Source organism: Phoenix dactylifera, chromosome 12 (genome assembly GCF_051530095.1).
Source record: "Phoenix dactylifera cultivar Ajwa chromosome 12, Ajwa_hap1_PhDact_Kaust_v1.1, whole genome shotgun sequence".
Lineage (NCBI taxonomy): Eukaryota > Viridiplantae > Streptophyta > Magnoliopsida > Arecales > Arecaceae > Phoenix > Phoenix dactylifera.
In genome coordinates, this window is record NC_143201.1 from 26,140,052 (window position 1) to 26,159,736 (window position 19,685).

General features: G+C 40.2%; 3 protein-coding genes across 4 annotated transcripts; all 3 read right to left on the reverse strand.

Moving 5' to 3' along the window:
- Window positions 1-496: 496 nt before the first annotated feature.
- Window positions 497-5,166, reverse strand: LOC103707418 (putative polygalacturonase). Of its 2 annotated transcripts, none has more exons than XM_008791935.5 (6): window positions 4,667-5,166; window positions 4,195-4,543; window positions 3,733-3,853; window positions 2,423-2,597; window positions 1,640-1,710; window positions 497-1,412 (listed from the first exon to the last, which is right to left on the reverse strand). In XM_008791935.5, exons 2-6 carry the CDS (start codon window positions 4,519-4,521, stop codon window positions 778-780), a joined length of 1,329 nt encoding a protein of 442 aa, XP_008790157.1. In that variant the 5' UTR covers window positions 4,522-4,543; window positions 4,667-5,166; the 3' UTR covers window positions 497-777. The 2 variants fall into 2 exon arrangements, with proteins under 2 accessions (XP_008790157.1, XP_008790230.1); XM_008792008.5 differs by having other exon boundaries at window positions 4,195-4,521; window positions 4,667-5,044.
- A 2,422-nt stretch (window positions 5,167-7,588) lies between these two features.
- LOC103707061 (uncharacterized) lies at window positions 7,589-11,168 on the reverse strand. Its single transcript, XM_008791451.5, has 2 exons — window positions 10,786-11,168; window positions 7,589-8,102 (listed from the first exon to the last, which is right to left on the reverse strand). The coding sequence occupies exons 1-2, from the start codon at window positions 10,966-10,968 to the stop codon at window positions 7,842-7,844; spliced, it is 444 nt and encodes a 147-aa protein (XP_008789673.1). The 5' UTR covers window positions 10,969-11,168; the 3' UTR covers window positions 7,589-7,841.
- Window positions 11,169-15,711: 4,543 nt separating this feature from the next.
- On the reverse strand, window positions 15,712-18,715 carry LOC103707144 (abscisic acid receptor PYL3-like). Its single transcript, XM_008791563.5, has 3 exons — window positions 18,214-18,715; window positions 17,503-17,718; window positions 15,712-16,446 (listed from the first exon to the last, which is right to left on the reverse strand). The coding sequence occupies exons 1-3, from the start codon at window positions 18,400-18,402 to the stop codon at window positions 16,231-16,233; spliced, it is 621 nt and encodes a 206-aa protein (XP_008789785.3). The 5' UTR covers window positions 18,403-18,715; the 3' UTR covers window positions 15,712-16,230.
- Window positions 18,716-19,685: the final 970 nt, after the last annotated feature.

Sequence of the window (19,685 nt, forward strand, 5' to 3'; positions counted from 1 at the left end):
TTTATATAGTTAGTTATGTTATTTATTTTGCTCCTAACTTGAAATGTATTCTTAATCATGATCCTATAGCCCTTTATATATACATATAAACGAATCCAAAATATTTTATCAACAAAATTTCATAAGTCCAAATAGTAGTTGATACGATATTTATAATTATAAATAATTATAAACAATTATAAAGGATTTTTTCAGTCTAATAAAGCCACTCGAAGTGCGAGATCCTAGGATATATGAACGTCTTGTAACTCTGCAATAGCTCCTATAATAGATCTGATATTCAAAGCTTATCTAGTGATCTCCTTTACTGCCAGAATATCTTAGATATTTCCTGAGATGAAAAGTGGTACATCCGGCACAGGCAAGGATCCTGAGATTGTGCTAGGAAAGAAGAGCCAGAATTCTTACAGTGTAGAGGAGCAGGAAAACTTAAGATTCTGAAGAAAGAATCGAAGATGGCTTAGATGGTATACTCCATCAGAAAACCAAGAAGAGATGGCAGAAAATAAAGAATGGATTGCAAATATAATTCGAACAATTACAATGACTCCAAATATTAGCACAAACATCTTCATGGCAAAACCATAGCTATTTCATGGGCATCTAAAAAACAAATGGATAAGGAATGCTTCCTGACAAGACCTCTAATTCCACATTAGCATCCTATTGTCTAATCAACCAGTGTCTAACCTTCAAACAACTTATTCCAATCAGAGGAAAGGTGAATGCATACCTTCCCCACACAACAATAGCATCCAATGAAACAATCAGCAAACATTAGAAAGCATTCGAGCAGAAACCTGATTCAGAGTTGCCGGTCAGTTCTGCGCAGGGCCACGGCTGCACCCCAAGGGCAGCCCCGCTCACAGCCGTGCACTCCCATGGCGTGTTCTGGGGCCTGCCCCAGAGCTTGACATTAAAGAGACATATCCGAGTGAAAGGCGAGGTCTTGATGCCTTCAATTGACCCAGGTTGCTGGACGTTGATGCCCCAAACGTTCTTGATCGTCACCTTGTCGACTACTGGGATTGCATATGGATTGAACTTGTCGTCAGGGTGGTCACCGACATCTCCTGCAATCCTCACTCCCTTGCGGACATTGTTCATGTTCACATCGGCGAAAGTTATGTTTCTTATATACCCTCCCCTCCCAACATTGGTCTTGATATGGATGCCAATGCCAGTGTTGAAGAGACTAATGTTTTCCACCAAGACATTCTCCACCCCTCCTGATGCTTCACTCCCAATTGCAATCCCACTAAAGGGAGAGGAGCCTGTCAACCTCCTAATCGTAATGCCAGAGCTAGGATGGCCATAGGCGATGCCATATTCATCCCATCCACTCTTAATAGCCACCAGATCATCTCCAGTGGAAATGTAGGAATCCTCAATGCAGACATTGGAGCTGGAATCTGTAATTCATAATTGTAGAGAAGCCAACAGTTTAACAATCTTACAAGCCCACCATATACTGATGAGAGAGAGAGAGAGAGAGAGAGAGAGAGCTCTTCTATGCAAAAACTAATTCACAAGAAAAAGAAGAAATTTTTTTCACTTAAATATTTTATATATGCTATTTGTAACACAAAGAAAATAAAAACAAAAGGAAGCCAAATAGAACTACAGAAGTTAACCATACCTGGATCTATTCCATCAGTGTTAGGAGAGTCAGATGGAGCCAATACAGTCACGTATCTTATTACCACATTGCTGAAAGAAAGTAATAGTTAGATTTAGATGAAACATGGCCATCTTTTCTTTCAAAAATCTCATAGAGAAACATATAAGATATTTTTTCGATACCATGAAAAAAAAAAAGAAATGATATTATTAACCGAAATACAGTAAAATGTTGGGCGACTCAAACTTAAGGGCAGGTAGGATTACCATCAAAGCCTGAAGGACAGAAATGAAGATTCAGAGAGAATTTTATACAGGGCCAGCACGGAATTCATGCCTCGGACATTTCAACTTTAACTTCACAGAAAATGGAAGCAAGATACTCACAACCAAAAAGTGACAGGGGAATAATATGCCCCTTAGTTCCTCTTTTGCATTCTGAAGTTTAGGTATGTGCCGAAGGAACAAGCAATTGTTCCAAGAGAGCAATTGCTTCAGGAGTAAGGGTTTATTGACAACATAGTGGAGTTCCAGCAATCACGAAACAACCAAAAAATAATTTGGTAAATGCATGGCTTCTTACATAACTCTAGGTTTGAAAGCTCAAGGAATTTGAGGTAAATTCTTGTGAAACTTAGCTCGAAAATAACAGGGTTAACAATTGAAAGATTTCTATGATAATTTGCAATATAAAGTAGGAAATACAGGTATTCATATTAACCATTCCTTTGGAACAAGGACAGCGGAATCCTAGTGAGACTCAGCATTTTGGTGAGATTAAAAAAAAAAACACAGTATTCACCTGCAATAAACAGGGTGAATGTTCCAAAATGGAGAGTTCTGCAGGATCACGTTGGAAATGAGGATATCACTAGAATGCATGAACTCCAAGAGATTAGGTCTTGTGAAACGCAGGGATCTTTGTCTCCACATATTCCACCACACTCCACCTTGGCCATCGATTATTCCTTTTTCACCTGTGAACAAAAGAATACATGAAAAACTAATGATTCAGAATAATCAAATCATTATTACATATATAAAAGTACTTATATTAGTACGGTCCTACATATGTATGTTCACAATTGTCATTGCAAGTAGCAAGCCTGAACTCCTTTAATGTCAGTTTCCGGGGTATTGTTCTTAACCAACATTCAACTCAATATCATGTTCATGAGATGAGTCAAACCATACAATCAGGCTTGGTCAACCTAATGAACCCGAGTCAAGCTAGGCTAGCCAGCTTAATTCACGCCCTTTTCTGTTTAAATTGTATGCTTTATTGTGTATGTAAATAAAGATAAAATTATCTGCAACTTCAAATATTTGTTAGTTCATATCTTACACTTCAAAATAAATAACTTGAAATGCAAAGAATTTTGTATGAATTTGGGCGAAGTGCTTCGGAAATGTAGGTTATATGTCAGTCTTTTGTAGGTTTACTGTCCTGTGATCTTAACCAAGCCTAGCATACCTAGGAAAACTAAAGGATAACACACCTAAGAACCACTTAGCATAAACAACAACAACATGTACATTTTTTTATCCAATTTGATAGCATGAAAGAGAAAATTGTTGGAAAAATACAAGGTAAATTCTTGTTGTAATATGTGTTCTATTTGATCTGAGTTTATTATTGCTTCGCATGTCGGATTCCTTGTGTCTTGTCTTCTATCAAGGTCAAGGAATCATTTTCTTTAAAGAGATCATGTGCTTCTTAGAAACTTTACTGCACCTAACAGATCAAGAACATTTCAAGGAAATATAAACAGTATAACCATCAGATGATTTTTGACAAGAAAAGGGCTTCTGGTGCATGACAAGATGTCAGAGTTTTAATTACAGCTTCTGGCGTTTCAATTGAAGGGCAGTGGTAAAACTAAAATAATAGATCCCTAAGACATGGAATGGGCTTTTCACTGTTTTTTGCTGCATTAAGAAACTGAATCTCTAGCATACTATGAGTAATCTTTAAGCTACTTCTATATATCTATATATATTTATCTTATTTTCAATACTTCCATGGAAACAACAACATGCTACTGCTAAAGCAATTGGAAAACTGCAGCAAGTTAGCAACATAACAAAAGCAATATAGCTAGTATTATTAACCTGTTATTATAACATCACGAATTCCATTCCCATGAATGAGACTCGTATATCTTCCTCCGGGTAGCTCGCGTCCTCTTCCATAAGATGGTAAAGGATCCATCAAGGGCCAGTTCCATGTATCCTGCACCAACCAAGTCCAGAAGGTTACTTGGAAGAAGGGAGGAAAAAGAAAATCAACTGGAAATCAATCGAAGAAATGAAGCCAAGAGAGCCAAGTAAAACGACTTCTGTTCAGCATTCCCTCACCAATCTAGATCCAAATTTTTTGAAAAAAAAAAACTCTGACAAAGTCATCAAACAAATAAGCTCTTCATGCCCTTCCACTTAGCAGCTGGATGAACTGGATGAATGCTTCTCTAACTCAAGCCAAAAGATCCAATTTTTACCACAAGATCCGGGTCACATTGCATGGTAGTAACTTGAAAAAGGAGAGGAAAAAGGCTAGACACGAAGTAGTAATACCTTGGTTGCCTTAATAACAGCTCCTCTGGCCAGATACAGGGTCATGTGGCTGGTGAGGTTAAAGCTCCCGGTAAGCCAGACACCAGGAGGAACATAGAGAAGAGTTCCACCCCTCCTCCTCCGGTGCTGAATCACATAGATCGCCTTCATAAAAGGCCAAGTGTTGAGAGTCCTCCCGTCGCCAACCGCCCCAAAGTCGGTAATTGATAACACCTCCCTCCGCCACCTCATTGGCACGGCACCCGAGCACGTCACCTCCGTCCCTGCCGCGCCGCATTGCACCAGAAGCGCCGCCGCCGCCAGTCCCACCAAGACTCGAAATACCATCTTTTGTAAACAAAGCTACGGGCTTTAAGAAAGAAACGAGAAGAAAAGGAGCTTGGAAGCAGAGAGGTCAAGGAGAGAGCACCAAGAAGAGCTTTTTAATGGATAAATCGAGGACTTTAGATCCCCAGAGAGAAGAGCGACTTACTCTGAGACTCCAGGAAGAACAATCCAAAACAGGGGAACTTGGGAACCAGGATCTAATGGAGAGAGAGAATAGGGAGCGAGTGAGTCCACCCACAAAACTCCAGATCAAGAGATGTTGTCTGTACTGCTATTGACCCGTGAGCCGCAGAGATTAGTCCAGTGGGGGAGCACACTGCTACCACCACCTTCTGGAGGAGACCTTGAGAGCTTGAGGGAATGTTTAGTGAACAGAGCCCGAAGGACTGGAAATAATTTTTTTGCTACAAGCTGTTCTTCGGTGCCATGGATTGGAGCAAAGAAAATTGTAGGAGACAGGGAGTGAAGTGGACAGATGGTGGTAGGGGAATCTTCTGCTCCCCTTCCTTTTTTTTAATTGCTTGGCTGGAGGAGGGGCCATGGGGCACGGATAATAGTAACTGACAGGCCTGGCCACTCACGCTTGTGTTCCACTTGCTATAAGTTTGGGAATGATGGGGCTTTTGATTTGAGCTTTAGGAAGACAGGATGATGTTCATAGATACTGCCATGGTGTGGTCTTCTGTTTTGGATCCCACCGAGTAGTAGATGAGCTTATCCTAGCGCAGGGTGTTGGTGGCAGGTGGTGAGCTCGATTGGATCTTATGACTTGAGAATTTGGTCAACCCTCTAGCCATGGACCAGCTTCTTGAGTCCCGTCTTTCTGAATTTCTGATGGCATCGTTCTCATGGCCGGAGAGCACGGAGATGTAATTTGATGGCTATCGTATGCTTTCTGTTATGATGTATGTTGTAAATATAGTTGGTATTAGCTATTATAGCGATATTACGTGTCTTCTCTAAAAGAAATGTGACACTTAACAATTCGTATGGACAGTGCAACAAAATTATAAACAAGATGAGTTCGAACGTCAGGTTTGGCTACGAGTATAACAATGGAGATTTAAAAAAATGTTTTCTTCTTCTTCTTTTTTCTGTGTGTGCAGTAAAACTTATCTTCTTATCAGGAAAAAATGTGATGGAAATCAAGCATTAAAGTTTTTCGTTTTAAAAAAACAACTAATATGCCTTGAGGAGGGTTTTTTTTTTTAGCACTTATAAGCTTGGGCTAAGCATGAGAAGAAGCAAAGTGTTTGTATTGTAATGGTAAAATTGTAGACATACCTAAGATACTAAGAAAATGCCTTTGGAAACTCACTGACAAAATTTGAGTCTTTCTGTCAAGTAAAGTTAAACACAATCAAGTTTGAGGCTTCTCTTTTACCTAATAGAGCACTGGAGACAAGAAGCAATGCATGGACACCCATCACCATTTGTATTCACACGCTTGTAAGAGCTCAAGGGTGCCTCATTTGCATATTTGAGACATGCCAATGCTTGTGGGACGGGAAATTCATGCATCTCTCCACCTCATCGATCCAGAAGTCGCAATTCACCCACACATTCTATCCTCAACCAGCGACGTTCATACAACAGAAGCTATGAAAGGTATACTCTTATCTGAAATCCAGCAGAAAGCATGGACCACTTACCTTCCCTTAAAATGGATTGGTGGTGGGGATCACAAATACGACGAAAGCCTGGCTCGATGCTGAGTTTTGCCACCCTGTACGTATAGAGTGAGAGGACAGAGACCCAAAACCAAAAGATGAGTGGGCTCCAAGGATTATATTTATATTTCACCCACAAAGGTGGCGGCATCCACAGGCACGCCGACCTGGTGGCAGCGCATCTTCATTACGCATGGTTAAGATATATAACGGTATCATGGTCCGACGACAACAACCGACGCCTATCACTCGTGTCAAAACTTGGTTCGCAGGCGCGGTTTAGTAAGATGCGGTGCGATATGGCAGTCGTCGAGTGGAAAAGGTGTAGTTCATGGGTCGGTCTCCTCTCTTCGAATTAAAGACATGGGTTCGAGCCTCTTAAGGTGAACTAGGATTTTAAAATTGTTACGAGTGACATGACATGACAAGACATGAAGCTTTGAGCCTCGAGACAAAATGCCAGAAGAAAACGAAAGCAACGAGAATGGAAAAAGAAAAAAGAAAAAGACCTATACTAGTCCATAGAGATCATATCATCATCTTTCTGCCCATGAAAGGAGTGTTCATGTTTGGCAACTTTCTGTTCATTATAATATAAAAGCTGCATATGCTAAGAATATAATTTAACATAAAATTTTGAAAAATAGGTGATAAGAGAAAATGATATACATGGCTTACATAAATAGTATGTTTACTTTCTTAAATATAAAAAAAGAGTCAAATTAATTGAGGATGTAGATCAGAGATGATAGTTTTTTTGGATAAAAAAAAGAGAATCCAACTGCTGATATGGACCCAGAGACAACATGCTCATGAATAGACTCTCCAACTACATATAATAACTCCTGCATAGTTTCTTCTGAGCTCCACGCAGCTCCTTACCATTTGAGAGAAAATCTATACTAGCTAAAGGGTCGGCAGCATGCACTTGAGCATAGCATGAGTGCAAGATCCGGGTGCCCAGGTGAAAAATCAATCCTTCCATTAGAGCATAACATAATTAAACAATCAGCTTATCAAACAATGGCGTCTTGTACCACTTTTTCCCTACATACTCTCCTTCCATGATTGCAAGTCAATTCCGGTTAAGAGTATAAATCAGATTAGTCAAAAACTCAAAAAAGAAAAAAAAACAAAAGAAAATATTCGATCCAATCCAATAAAATAAAAGAAGAGGAAGAAGCTTCCAAGGCTTCTGGAGCAGTAACTTAAGCCATTTGTAAAAGGTGACTCATCAAATGCTTACAGTGTTCCCAGTCAGCGTATATTTTAGAGTTTGCTCCATCTGCTATGGTAATAAATATGACATCAACAAATAACAAAGGCAGGTGTAACTAGAGGGGATTGAAAACTTGGAAATTGAACTGCCAACAAATTGAAATCAAGGTCTACAGCAATTCATGCGAACTGCAAAAGCACAATTTTCTCTAAATGAAGTGTCATGCACTCAGTACAATAAAACAGTAAGACATAAACCAAATCATAAAAGCAGAGAACAAAATTCCAGTTCTTCAATGCCATTACCACAACCAAATCAAAAATATGTTTCCTCTTCCCGTTTTCCATCAAATTGCAAGCATAGTTTATTATGCTCACGATTTGACTGCAGGAGAATTGAATACAAAACTGTGCAGAAACTCATTAACCAGCCTACTCCACTTGGTAGTCCTCCTCGTCATCGTCCTCATCCTCATCATCGTCGTCCTCATCTTCTCCCTTATTTATCAAGCTACCACTGCGGAACATGCTTAGCTCATCTTTTCCATCATCCTCATTAATGAACTCTAGTCCATATACAGCATTCCTGTGTTTTACCACAAGCCAGCGCAGCAGACGGTCTTCCTTATTCAAATACTGAAGTTCCTGATTGAAAGTAGGTGGAACCATCATGGTCATCTGCATGAGTTGGCCCTGCACATATAGCATGCATTGAGCATATTCAGAAAAAAAGAACAGTTAAAGCACAATGGTTACCATTTAACAACAACACCAACTTCGCATAACAAGGGATAATTATACATATGGAGGAAAAAAAAACAAAACCGGATATGATAGGCAAACCAGATATTACATATTTACTAACATAATATATGTTACAAGCAAAGAATTTCATGTGTGCCTTGATAACAAAATACTTCACCATGACCCCCAAGCCTTTCAACATCCATCCACTTGTACAAATGAAGGTGGGTAATCTTGCCAAAGCAAGCAAGAACATGCCAAATAAATATATAAAAAAAATACCATTACACAGAGGTAGTCTCCACTTATATCTCTTAAACCCAAAGACAATCCCTGTTCTAGTGATAAAGCCTCATGCACTCATGCATAGGAATAAAAATGCACGAAAAGAGTAATGATATCATTTATTTGTCACCACAGTTCTATGTCTGTAAAATCACAGTTTTTCTACTCTTCTTTCCTCTCTCTATTCCTTTTTTCCTTTGGTTAAAAATTATGATATCACACTAATAATTTTATTCATAGAAAATGTCTGTTTAAAATTGGCACTTAACCTCCATGAGTCTACTTTTGGTCAGCCACATGTTTTTGTACCTCAAGTAGAGTTTATGTCTTGTCTTCTTGATCCTATTATTTCTCTCCAAATTATTCATGCTCCAGCATGACTCGGGATTAATTTAAATACCCTTCTACTGGCTTTTGGATAATCCACTATCGCATTCTCGGTAATTATTCAATAATACATTAAGAATATTTTACAACAAGAATGAAGCAATTGACTGAAAATATGAAGGGTCAACTTGAAGTCCGCAGGCAAATACTCAAACTTTCCCTCACCACCTATACACTTGAAACACATGGAATAATGATTCTCACAGAGGGACTTGCAAGCCTCCTAATTGTTTCTTTTTCAACACTAGACTAAAAATCCATCTTTTAAACAGGAATAGTCAAATTTCTCAGTGCAAATTTCTAATGTTTAGATATTCGTATAAAATTCAAATAGTCTCCAAAAAAAGAAATCAAGAGAAGATACTGCAAGGGCTCTGAATGGTTCCAACTCTGTATTGACAGCAACAATCTTCAATATTAAAAGAAAGAAATGAAAATGGACAGAAATTGGTCAATGTAGAAACTACAATAGATAAGAGAGAGAACTGAAATCATTTCAAGTTACAGAAAATGCTCTAGCTTAACCTTTATTTCTGTTTAATGAAGCACACTGAAACTCAAGAGAAATAATTCATATCCCAGAATTTTGATTTGCTTACATTTTTTTTTTTCAAATCCTTCTTCACAAATCACAAATCAAAATTCCAATCCACGATTTCTCAGGCCTTCTCTCTCCTTTTAATTGCTTTGACATAAATCAAGCCCCTTTTTCCGGTGTTTCATAATATTAATCTATCCTATCCAATTTGACCTTATCATGTCCTTGATTAGGGTTATCTATATCTTTCTTCAAGGCAAAATTTTTCTACCAGATGTTCATTTACGAAACCATCATCTTATATTAATTGCAGCGATGCCTACAGTGTTGCTGGTCTTACATCATACAGTGAGAAGCATGCATTCTTCAGCACTTGTTCTCATTGTTTTATGCATTAGCTTGTTTACTTATTCAAACATTCCACAACAGAAGATCAAGGGATCCAAACCCTACACCTTTAATTCCATTTGGTCCTAGCAAATTAATTTGCAGATTCTTAGACTGACATGACTTTGTATGAAGTCTGGAGTTTTAGGGGAAAAGACAACAACCTGAAGGAAATAGAGAAGAAAAGTTACTAGATGAAGAATGACAGTCAAACTAAAGAAAATAATTAAAAAAACCCAGCATCATTGCTAATTTTTCTGTAGATTAGATACTAAGTTATGATTAAAATTTCAAACTTATTGTCTTTTTCAGTGGACTTGGAAAAGAAATTCAAAATATTTATGTCATGGTTATATCAAAGGACATTTTTCTAAAAATTGTTTATCCACTTTCCATAGCTGGCGTCCAAACAATTACAATCTTAAAAAAAAAAAACACCTCCAGCAAAAACAATTTCTCTGAAGGAAGCAGTCCATCAAGTTAAAAACCTAACAACAAAAATGAGGAAAACCTGACAGGCTGACATGGTGACACCTGATTGTTAGGATCTAGCACAACGAATGAAAATAACATTTATTTGTAATGGCATTTTGCAGTCATCGTCATCATACCACCATAATTCTAATCAACATTGCCAATGAAGTTAAGCTTAGGTTAAACTCGTCTCAGATCCCATTCGGAAAATACAGGCAACCCAAGTTTTCTCTTTCCCCGTTCATTTCATCAAACACCGAAGCTACAAAATAAAGAAACATAGACTAATTTATCCAAATCTCCACCCCAATTTTTTTTTACACAATTAGTTGGATTCTTGACATCATCATCCTAAAAGAGGCATAACAAGTTAATATAATGGATTGTCATCGCATAACACCCGAACATGAAACCAAAAGCACCGCATAGATCTCCATTAGTACAATTGCAAACATTAGGAATTGAATGGAAAAGGAAAAAGAAATAATAATCAAGAAATGGACAGATTGGGCATTAAGATTAAAAAAAAATTGAGATATTTGGGGGTGGGGAGGGGGGCACCTGGTAGTGGCGGCCGTCAAGCTTCTTGATGCCATAGCCGAGCTGGACGGTGCCGAAGGACTTGAGGTCGGTGATGACGCCGTTGCGCTGGTAGACGCGCCGGCCCACGCGGGCCACCAGATCCATCAACGCCTCCTTCTTTGCATGGGGCTTCGCCAGCAGCAGACAATCGTAAAGAGGCATCCCCTCTCCTCCGTCTCTATTCCAATCAACTCTACGCTTCCTTGCCTCTCTCTCCTCCCGTGTGTTGCCTCAAAACCCCCAAAACCCTTCGACCTTCTCAGGAGTCTGGAGCCGCAACGGAGGTGGCGCTTGAAGCCATTCCAATCGGTCCCTGGTTCTAAATTGGGTCAGCGCTTTTCGGCCGCGCCATGGAATCGGCTGTCGAACTCTGTACCACCTGCGAGTTAATATGATCTTGCTTTTTTCTATGGACAAAGAGAGGCTAATCCGGTTTATCTAACGAGCAAGATGATATTAGGAGGTTGCTGAGGGAATATAATACCTTTCAGATTGCACATATATTGCGAAAGACGAACAGAGCTACTGACTGGATCACCTCGTTTGCTGCTCGTCATTCTGGAAAAATTCTCTGGACCCATTTTGTATCCATTCCTCTACATTTGTGGAGTATTTTATTTTTTGACTCAGATGGCAAACTGGCAGTACTCATGCGAGACTAGTGTGAGTTGCTGATGAACTATAAAAAAAAAAAAAAAGCTTCCCACCCTCTATTTTATGGCTCCAAAGCAAACCAATGGTGGAACCAAGATTCTGTTGATTAAAGACAAAGTAGAGACGGTAATTTTGTTTTCTTGTCTGAGTGGCAAGAAATGTCTGAGTGGCCACTTCAAATAAAAGAACATTTATTCGATGTTTTTGGTTACTGTGCTCTCTTTTTTTTTGTCCCATTAAAAACAATTAGCTTGCTAAGCTAAGAAGAGTGCATGTTATCCAAAACAGTTATACTTTCATCCAAAAATAAGTCCACTTTTATTTTTAAATTTTTATATATCTATTACATATGAATTGGGTAAACAACTAGAATAAGAAAAAAAGGGGATCCGAGAGAGAGAGAGAAGGAAGAGGCAAGAGAATCCAAACTAATGAACAACTCCAAGCAATTTCACCAAAGCTAGACCAATCACAATCCAAGCCCAATTAGTCCAACAAAAAGAAAAGCCCATAGCAGAAGCAAATATAGCCCAAACGTGCTAGGTGAACCGACCATAAACAAGCCCAGTTCCATTAATAAGATAAAAACAAGAAGTTCGAAGATTATTTACGAGTCATTGGTGCAGGATTCGCGACATGCCTGGATGGCAGTGATTCCATCAGTTGATCAAATACTTGGGAGTTATTTTATGTTGTCTTTTGTTATGTTATTTTACCATTCATCGGGCTTATATAACGCTGATCCTCACGCATTTTGTGACTTTTTTCCAAGACCTCTTTGTCTGAGCTCGAGCAATGCTAAGGCAATGCCATTCTAAAAGAAATATGCAGGAGTTTCATATTTTGTATTGCCGGTAAAATTACTCTTACAAGCTTCATTCTTCAAGTAAGATGATGTTTTTTTTTTAAAGAAAAAGGAGAATTTCAGAATATACTTCCATCCGAAAATAAATCTATTTTGAGTTTGTTTCTTGATATGTCACGTGCTTGGTATGTGGGCCGTCAAGTTCGCGATAGTAACTAGTAAGAAACAGCAAGTATGAAGGTTACGAGTCAATAGTACGAGCATTGCCGCATGAATGTCCTAATAGTATTCACAGTGATTCCATTAACTGATCAAATACTCGAGCTATGTTGTGTGTGTGTGTGTGTGTGTGTATATATATATATATATATATATTGTTATACCGTACGTATAACAGTATGATGTTGACTCAGCTACGTTTTGTAGCTCTCTAAGAAGACCTCATTGTCTAATTTTAGGCCATGCTATAGCAGTGCCACTCTGCCAGACACCTCTCTTTCCCCTCTCGCCGCCGTCACGGTCTCCCGTTGCTCTCTTGCCACAGCCACGGGCTCCCTTCCCCCTCTAGCCGCCGCCGCCGCCGCCGTGGACTCCCCTCCCCCTCTGCGTGCCCATCAAGCGCCAACCCTAGTGGAGATCCCCAGGCGACTAGTGAGCATCATCATCCACCATCCGAAAAGTACGAGGCCCGGCCCGACGTCCAAAGCTACCGGACTCGGATCTGAGAAGTAAGCCAGAAAGCCGGGCCAGGTCATGCTCGGGCTTGGCTACTTTTAGTTATGCATTGGATCAAGCCTGGCCCGAATCCGGCCTGAACCGCCCGATAAGCAGGTCTAATGGCAATCCAACCTGAAAGGATCCGAATCAGTTGGATCATGATCACATTTTCTGCAGTTTCCTCCTTTTTGGCGGGTCCCAAGACATTAACACATCAGATACAAAAACAGAAAAAAGATTAGAGGGAGGCACGAGGAATCGCCAATGGTAAAGAAAAAGACTACTAAGCACGGCCCAAATTCATTGAAAAATATTTTCTATACCATTGGGGATTGGTGCTCTACACGACCACACCAGAAACCTCGAGGAAACTTTCTTGATGGTAGTAAGTCTAGCCCTGCAACATGAAAAGATATTTGTAGGAATAAAAATCAAATCACCAATATCCAAGAGCCAACTTCCGAATGCCCTAGATGAGGCAGCTAGCCATATAAGTGATCACTTGGAATAATAATTCACATCCACAATCCTCAACTGAAAAAAAAAAGTATAAAGATTCACTTTTTTCCCACTTATATCTTGAGCAGACGTTCTTATCCCAGATAGAATTAGGTTCGGTCAGTGAATGGCTGCTTTCTTGCGGGGCATCTCTTTCCCATTATGTCCAAGAGTAACCTATGGATCTTTGGACCCGCGGGACATGCGGCCTTTTTTTAAGGAGAGTCTCCCCTCTTGGTGCTAGTTTCTACGAGCCCCATCCATTAAGCAAGGACTATGTTATAGTCGTGGTGATGGGAACAATGCAACTCTCTTTATACGCAGCCATTGGCGACTTTGGTTCCCCTTACCTACAAACCTTCTTTTTTAAATTTATGGATATTAATGTAACCAATGGTTTTTTTTCTCGCATTTTATATTTCAGAGGCGCAGGTAAGGCGAGATCTGTATACTGTTTTCTTCTTGCAAAACTTTTTGGCAACTACTATGGCGATTCCTAATTGCACCTAGAATTTAGCTTTTTAATGCGGAGGATGTCATGGGGTATGCTGCCTACTCAGCTCTGTTTGCATTATATTGGTCTTGTCCATGACAGTCTTTGCCCTATACGTCATATGGTTCCAAGATATTACGCATTGGAACCATGCTAGTTCAGGACTGGTTTCATAGAACCTGGACTGAATGGTACTCATTAATAATGGAACAGATCATGGGACCACAGTGTGTCTAGACTGGATTGTCTCTTTTACCGTTCACCATTTTGAAAATTTTATCTAGGCAGTCCATAGGTCATTATTTGAGCCTTTATGTGATTTTTTTATGAGCCGCTGTTGTACCAAAAAAAAAATTATTACTAGGTAGGACCTTTTTTGGCTGCAATATTATAGGGCATTAGAAGAATCGAGATGCTTATATATTTAAGCAATTTATGGCCCCCGATCAAACGGTTATTAGGAAGGCTAGAGTTTTGACTAATGAGTATGCTTCTCAACTAGTTGCTAGATCTCACCACGTGCAAAGCAGACTTGTCGCACATGGAACCCTCCTTCTCGCCCGAGAGCGTGCTCGCACGTGCTGGTTTTGTTTTTGGGAACCGTGAGGGCGGATGCTTTTTACTCGCTCACGTGTATTGCCAAGAGTCCCTGCGAACGAACCATGGGTAACAGTTAACAAGCGAGGCTTTGCTCCATGAAGGAACCAAGGGAACTTTTCGGGACCTCCTCCTGTGATTCCCGTTCTTGATGCGCATGCTAAAACGAGAGAGAATTTCTCAGATGATCAGGTCCACCGTGCAGGATATACAGGCGACGATACAGCGAATCCGTCCCTGTAAAAGCAATTCACATGACAAACTAATCGGCAAATTTTGGAGGGAGCCGCTGCACAAGCAGAATGCTGCTTTTCCTTAATGAACTCCGTCGATTGATGTACAGTACCCGTAATACGTTATAACTGTTTTGAGTTTTAATTTAATAAAATAATTTTTTTTTTCTTATCTCATACTCTTCAACTTTCTGCTATATTTTTTTTAATATATTATAATAATATAACAATCCCATCCTCATTGAATAATGCCTAATCTGTTGCTTAAAAAAGGCCGCATGGCCGACGCGTCGGCCACTCGAGCTTGGAACTCGCAATGACTTGAACCAAAACCTCGCAACCTTAAAAATGAACCGCTAGAAGAAGCCGATGGGCGACAATGACGGATATAATTAACTTCATTGTTTTAGACGCCGCCGAAACAGACGAAGAGCCAACCCGGCCGGGGGTAGGAGAGAGTCGCTTTCAGGTTTCCTTTGTCGTCTAGTGGAGGAAGCGTGACGCATGCCACCGTCCACGCCACGACGACCGCAGCATTCGGTCTCGATGCTTTCCCCCAACGGCCCACCAATTAAGAAACGGCTCCACCGGCAAAGCAGCCGGTCAGCCGCATTTAAAGCTTCTGCTGGCCCCCAACTGAGGCGTCGAGCCCAAAAACCAGTCCCAACCACGTAGGCCCGGACGGGCTATCTTCCATCCTCCACCGCACAAGAAGATTTCAGGACTGTAGCCAGCCATACCCCGTAATCTGGGGCACGTCAGAGAAAAATTTCACTAACAGATCTGATTTGGACTATCAAAAATTTTCGAGACAATCATGCAAAACTATAAACTGATGGTCCATGACTTGCGGCACGTATGCGGGGGAAAAAAAAAACAGTCCCAAGTCTGAAGTGACGATATATGTATTTCAACCAAGAGAAAAGATGGCAGCTCGGGAGATGAAATCTATTACTAAAACCATGTCCATCCAGAATCTATCTCATTGTTCGAATATATACAATACCTCCAAAGTGCACCCAACGAAACAGTCGAAGGTCCTCTAAATTCCCATCTCCACGGCAGCATCAGATAAATAAGCTAGCCTTCATCATGAAAATCATACAATCATCAATTCCGGACACAGATTCACCAAAGCAGTGTTCAAAGGCCTTCAGGAAAACCCAAGAGAGACCTAACTATAAGCGACCTCTGAATTTGTGTGTCTCACGAGAGAATGAGGTTCTGGTACTACCCAGACAAAAACATCGCCTTCACTTTTGAAAGAGTATGGGAATGAAACGGAAGGATAGGATAAAAAGGGTAACAGTAGGAGCTAGGAAGAAGAAAATAAACTACCAGTGTCTCAAAAGCTTCCAAGTCCAGAATGGCTTGAAAGCTTTATCCCGGCAACTTTCATTGCTCCGCGCGCAGATGAATCAATGGAATCACCGATCAATGGGCTCGGTCTGATCTTGCACCCCCAAGCGCTCTGATATGTCAGCCAACGATTTGAGATTGCACTTGATCAAGGCCTCCACGAAAAAGCATGTCTCGTCCCTGGTGTTCCCATCGGGCACATCCACCACAAATGACTCGATCACCAGTGTCCCTGGCCTCCCGTCGATGGTCTCGGGGTGGAGGGTGATGATGGATGAGTAGTTCTGCCAAGTGACATGTTGGTGAATGAGCCGTAAAACTCGAAACGCAGTCAAAAATGAAGTACTAAGCATCAGCTGTTACTCTACAAAATAAACTACCCATATACAACATCAGCCAGATTGGAGAAAGACATTCAGCTCGGTAACGATGCTCTAAACTATGACAAAGAAATAAACATTTACATTATATACCAGATGCACAATCCCCAGATCCAAGGATCGCTTTTAGAAAATAAACACTCCTGTTGCAATAACAACTACATAGTTCTACAGATATAAAGGAAGGAGCTCTAATGAGGAGAAAAAAAGACAACACTCGATAGAATTGACACATATTTTACATCAATCAGGAAGAAGTTACATTTTGGATGACAAAAGCTGCACCAAATTGGGAAATTGAAAATCTGAAAAATTGGATTTAGATGGAAAGAAGAAAGTTGATGAACAATTTTACCATTAAGAAGTCAACAGAGCACCCATTTTTATGGCATTTAGGTAATGTTCAGCTGTGTGGAAAAGGTTTGTGGAGGAATTTTGACTCAAATGTTATAAATTTTGCTGGAAAGAAAGAAACAGCTACTATAAGTTCAGCGAGATATATCCAAAATCTAATCAAACTTCCACAGCTATAGACTGGTACCACATGGACCTTTCTTTTTAGAACAAAAAGGAAACATCTCTGTAAGGTCCAAATAAAGAAGAACTGCTACAGGAATCAAGCACAAAGACAGACATGCAGCTTCAGTTGATGCAAATCAATCAAGCAAACCAGTGAGAAAGCACTAGTCATTCTTATAGCCATTCTTATATCCATAATTGATCAAGAAGAAACAAAAGCATCTAGTAAGCATAACGTTATCCAACACAGAGTGAAGATATGGAAACCTGATCATTCAAGACTGCATGCAATTCTAAGTGACTTGGAATATAGCAATCAAATTTACCCATTTGGCCAACTTCTTAACAGATGAGACCTATTCGACCAAGAACCAAGCAATGAGACATGCAGAGAAAGAAGAAAAAGGAAACACAAGGGACAGATGATAAAGAGGACCAGACCTTGAGCCTATGATCCCCTCCGACAATCTTGATGCTAAGGATGTGTTCATTGTCGTCAAGAAACTCCAACCTTTCGGTGCTGGTGGTGGCAGGGAGCCCAGATTTGACATTCACTTCCCTCACGCTCCCAATCCCCAGATCCCCTCGCATGACACATCTGCTTACAAAGGGCTTGTACTTCTGCGGCTGATCAAATCTCCTCACCAAAGACCATACCTGCCATCAATGAAACAATCAAATTCATCACCGTAGCCAAAATTCCATAAATTTCTAATATATTGAATCGTAGATAGCATTGTCGGTCAAATCAATCCTATTCTTTGTTTACCAACAGAAAGAAGATGATTTTTTTTATAATTATCCTTAAAGATTTCTAGAATCGAAATTCCTCGTATCGCCCTTCCATCTGTTTCAGAGAAAATAGAAGGAAACCACATTAAAACCGGGCTACCAACGAGAACAAAATCATGCCAATCCAAACTAATCGAACGGACCACACCAATCCCCTAAAATATAGCTTAATTAGTACAACATATATTTTTTCTTGAAGAAAATCATATAACTTTTCTATCTGAACCCCTTCAGATCTACTCGAAAATATTTGATAATACCACATATCAAATCCCTAGACGTCCATGAAGCAACCATTCAAAACCGCACCGTAGATTTTGTTCTCGATACCAATAATAGCCAAAGAATCGAAACACTTACGAGATGAACAGGGGCTTTGATGTGCTTGAACAGAGCGGAGCTGCACTGATTCTCCCTGGGCTCGTGCCGATGGAGCCGCCTCACGTACTCCGACTCCATCCCGCGGCATCCGTTGCTGTTCATCTCGTCAGCCAGCCTCCACGCCCGATCGCCGGTCCTCCCCCGCCCTCCGCCGTTCATCCCAACCATCCAGCTTTAGGGCCCCCGACCCCTTCCCACCCCCAACCCCCCAAAAACCCCAACAGACAAGCTAATAGGAGAAGAGAAACCGCTCTCTCCCCCGAACCCCGCCCTCCTTCCCTCGCGAGTCGCGACGAAGCTTCTCCTCTTATCTATATCTCTCTCACTTCTATGATTCTCTTCGAAGAAAGAGAGAGAGAACAGAGAGGTATCGCGATGGTCCGAGCCTCGGCTCTGAGCTTTTCTGATCGGTTTGCCTTCGCCTCCACCGTCCGCCCCCCAAAACGATAAAAAAATCGCGGGTGCCCCACTGCTTGCGAACGCCGTCTTATCCTCACCCGATTTGTATTAATTTATGCCGTCGCTTCTCCGCGTTATCTACCGATATACCACTTTCAGCTGCCGCCAGGATGCAAGCACCCGCCGCGACCCATTTTCTTTTGTTAAAATTATTAAATAAATAATAGTATGATAATTATATGATTAATAATATATTATAATATAATATATATCATAAATGCAATATATGTAATGCTAATAAATATAATATATAATATTGATATAATATACTAATGGTGTTTTGATATACCAATTTTTTTGTTGGACCGAATGGTATTTTTTATTTCTAAGTTTTAACCCAAGATCATTATTATTGGATGGCCTTTGAATATCCGACCTCAAGGATGGATTTTTTATTACTAGATTGGACAATGATTCGAGAAATAAGAATGATTTGAAATTACTATCATGTAGAATCATTATGGTGCAGCTGAACATGATGATCTCGTTATCTCTATCTGCATCATCTTTGATATTGTAATGACCAACCCATACTAAATACCCTTACAGTAAAGCTAATCATGAGCCGGACTTTAGCCCTAAACTCTATTCATTTTTAATCAAATTTTAAGCCGGACCTATATAAAATTTAATAACTTTTGTACACAAGCCTATGACCAGTTTTTCACTATAGTGAAATTTGACACAATTGCTGTCCAAACAAAGATAGCAACGGGTCGAGCATGGATCAGGCAAGGCATTATTTATAAAATGTTGGACGTCCGGTAGAATTATAATATTTAATAAAATATATGTAGATGATGGAAGATGGAGACGATACTCGTGTTGAGTTGCAAACCGACCGTCCGTCGGACTGATAGCAGAAAGGACTCCATTTGTTGATTCGAATGATAGATGGAAGAGAAATTGGGATCCACGATCCCACGTGGTATCATAGGTATTTTAAAGGCAAACGATAAAAGGAATGCCTCGTCCGGAACGAATCCAGCAGC

What these genes read in the sequence shown, in the direction of transcription:
- LOC103707418 (XM_008791935.5), bottom strand. Translation starts at nt 4,521, where the DNA reads ATGGTATTTCGAGTCTTGGTGGGACTGGCGGCGGCGGCGCTTCTGGTG. An exon ending in TCGTGATGTTATAATAACAG is followed by an intron (nt 2,598 to 3,732) that starts GTTAATAATACT and finishes TTTTGTTCACAG; the next exon opens with GTGAAAAAGGAATAATCGAT. An exon ending in CACTGATGGAATAGATCCAG is followed by an intron (nt 1,413 to 1,639) that starts GTATGGTTAACT and finishes TATGAATTACAG; the next exon opens with ATTCCAGCTCCAATGTCTGC.
- LOC103707061 (XM_008791451.5), bottom strand. Translation starts at nt 10,968, where the DNA reads ATGCCTCTTTACGATTGTCTGCTGCTGGCGAAGCCCCATGCAAAGAAG. An exon ending in TTGACGGCCGCCACTACCAG is followed by an intron (nt 8,103 to 10,785) that starts GTGCCCCCCTCC and finishes CTATATGTGCAG; the next exon opens with GGCCAACTCATGCAGATGAC.
- LOC103707144 (XM_008791563.5), bottom strand. Translation starts at nt 18,402, where the DNA reads ATGGTTGGGATGAACGGCGGAGGGCGGGGGAGGACCGGCGATCGGGCG. An exon ending in TCAAAGCCCCTGTTCATCTC is followed by an intron (nt 17,719 to 18,213) that starts GTAAGTGTTTCG and finishes CATTGATGGCAG; the next exon opens with GTATGGTCTTTGGTGAGGAG. An exon ending in GAGGGGATCATAGGCTCAAG is followed by an intron (nt 16,447 to 17,502) that starts GTCTGGTCCTCT and finishes GTCACTTGGCAG; the next exon opens with AACTACTCATCCATCATCAC.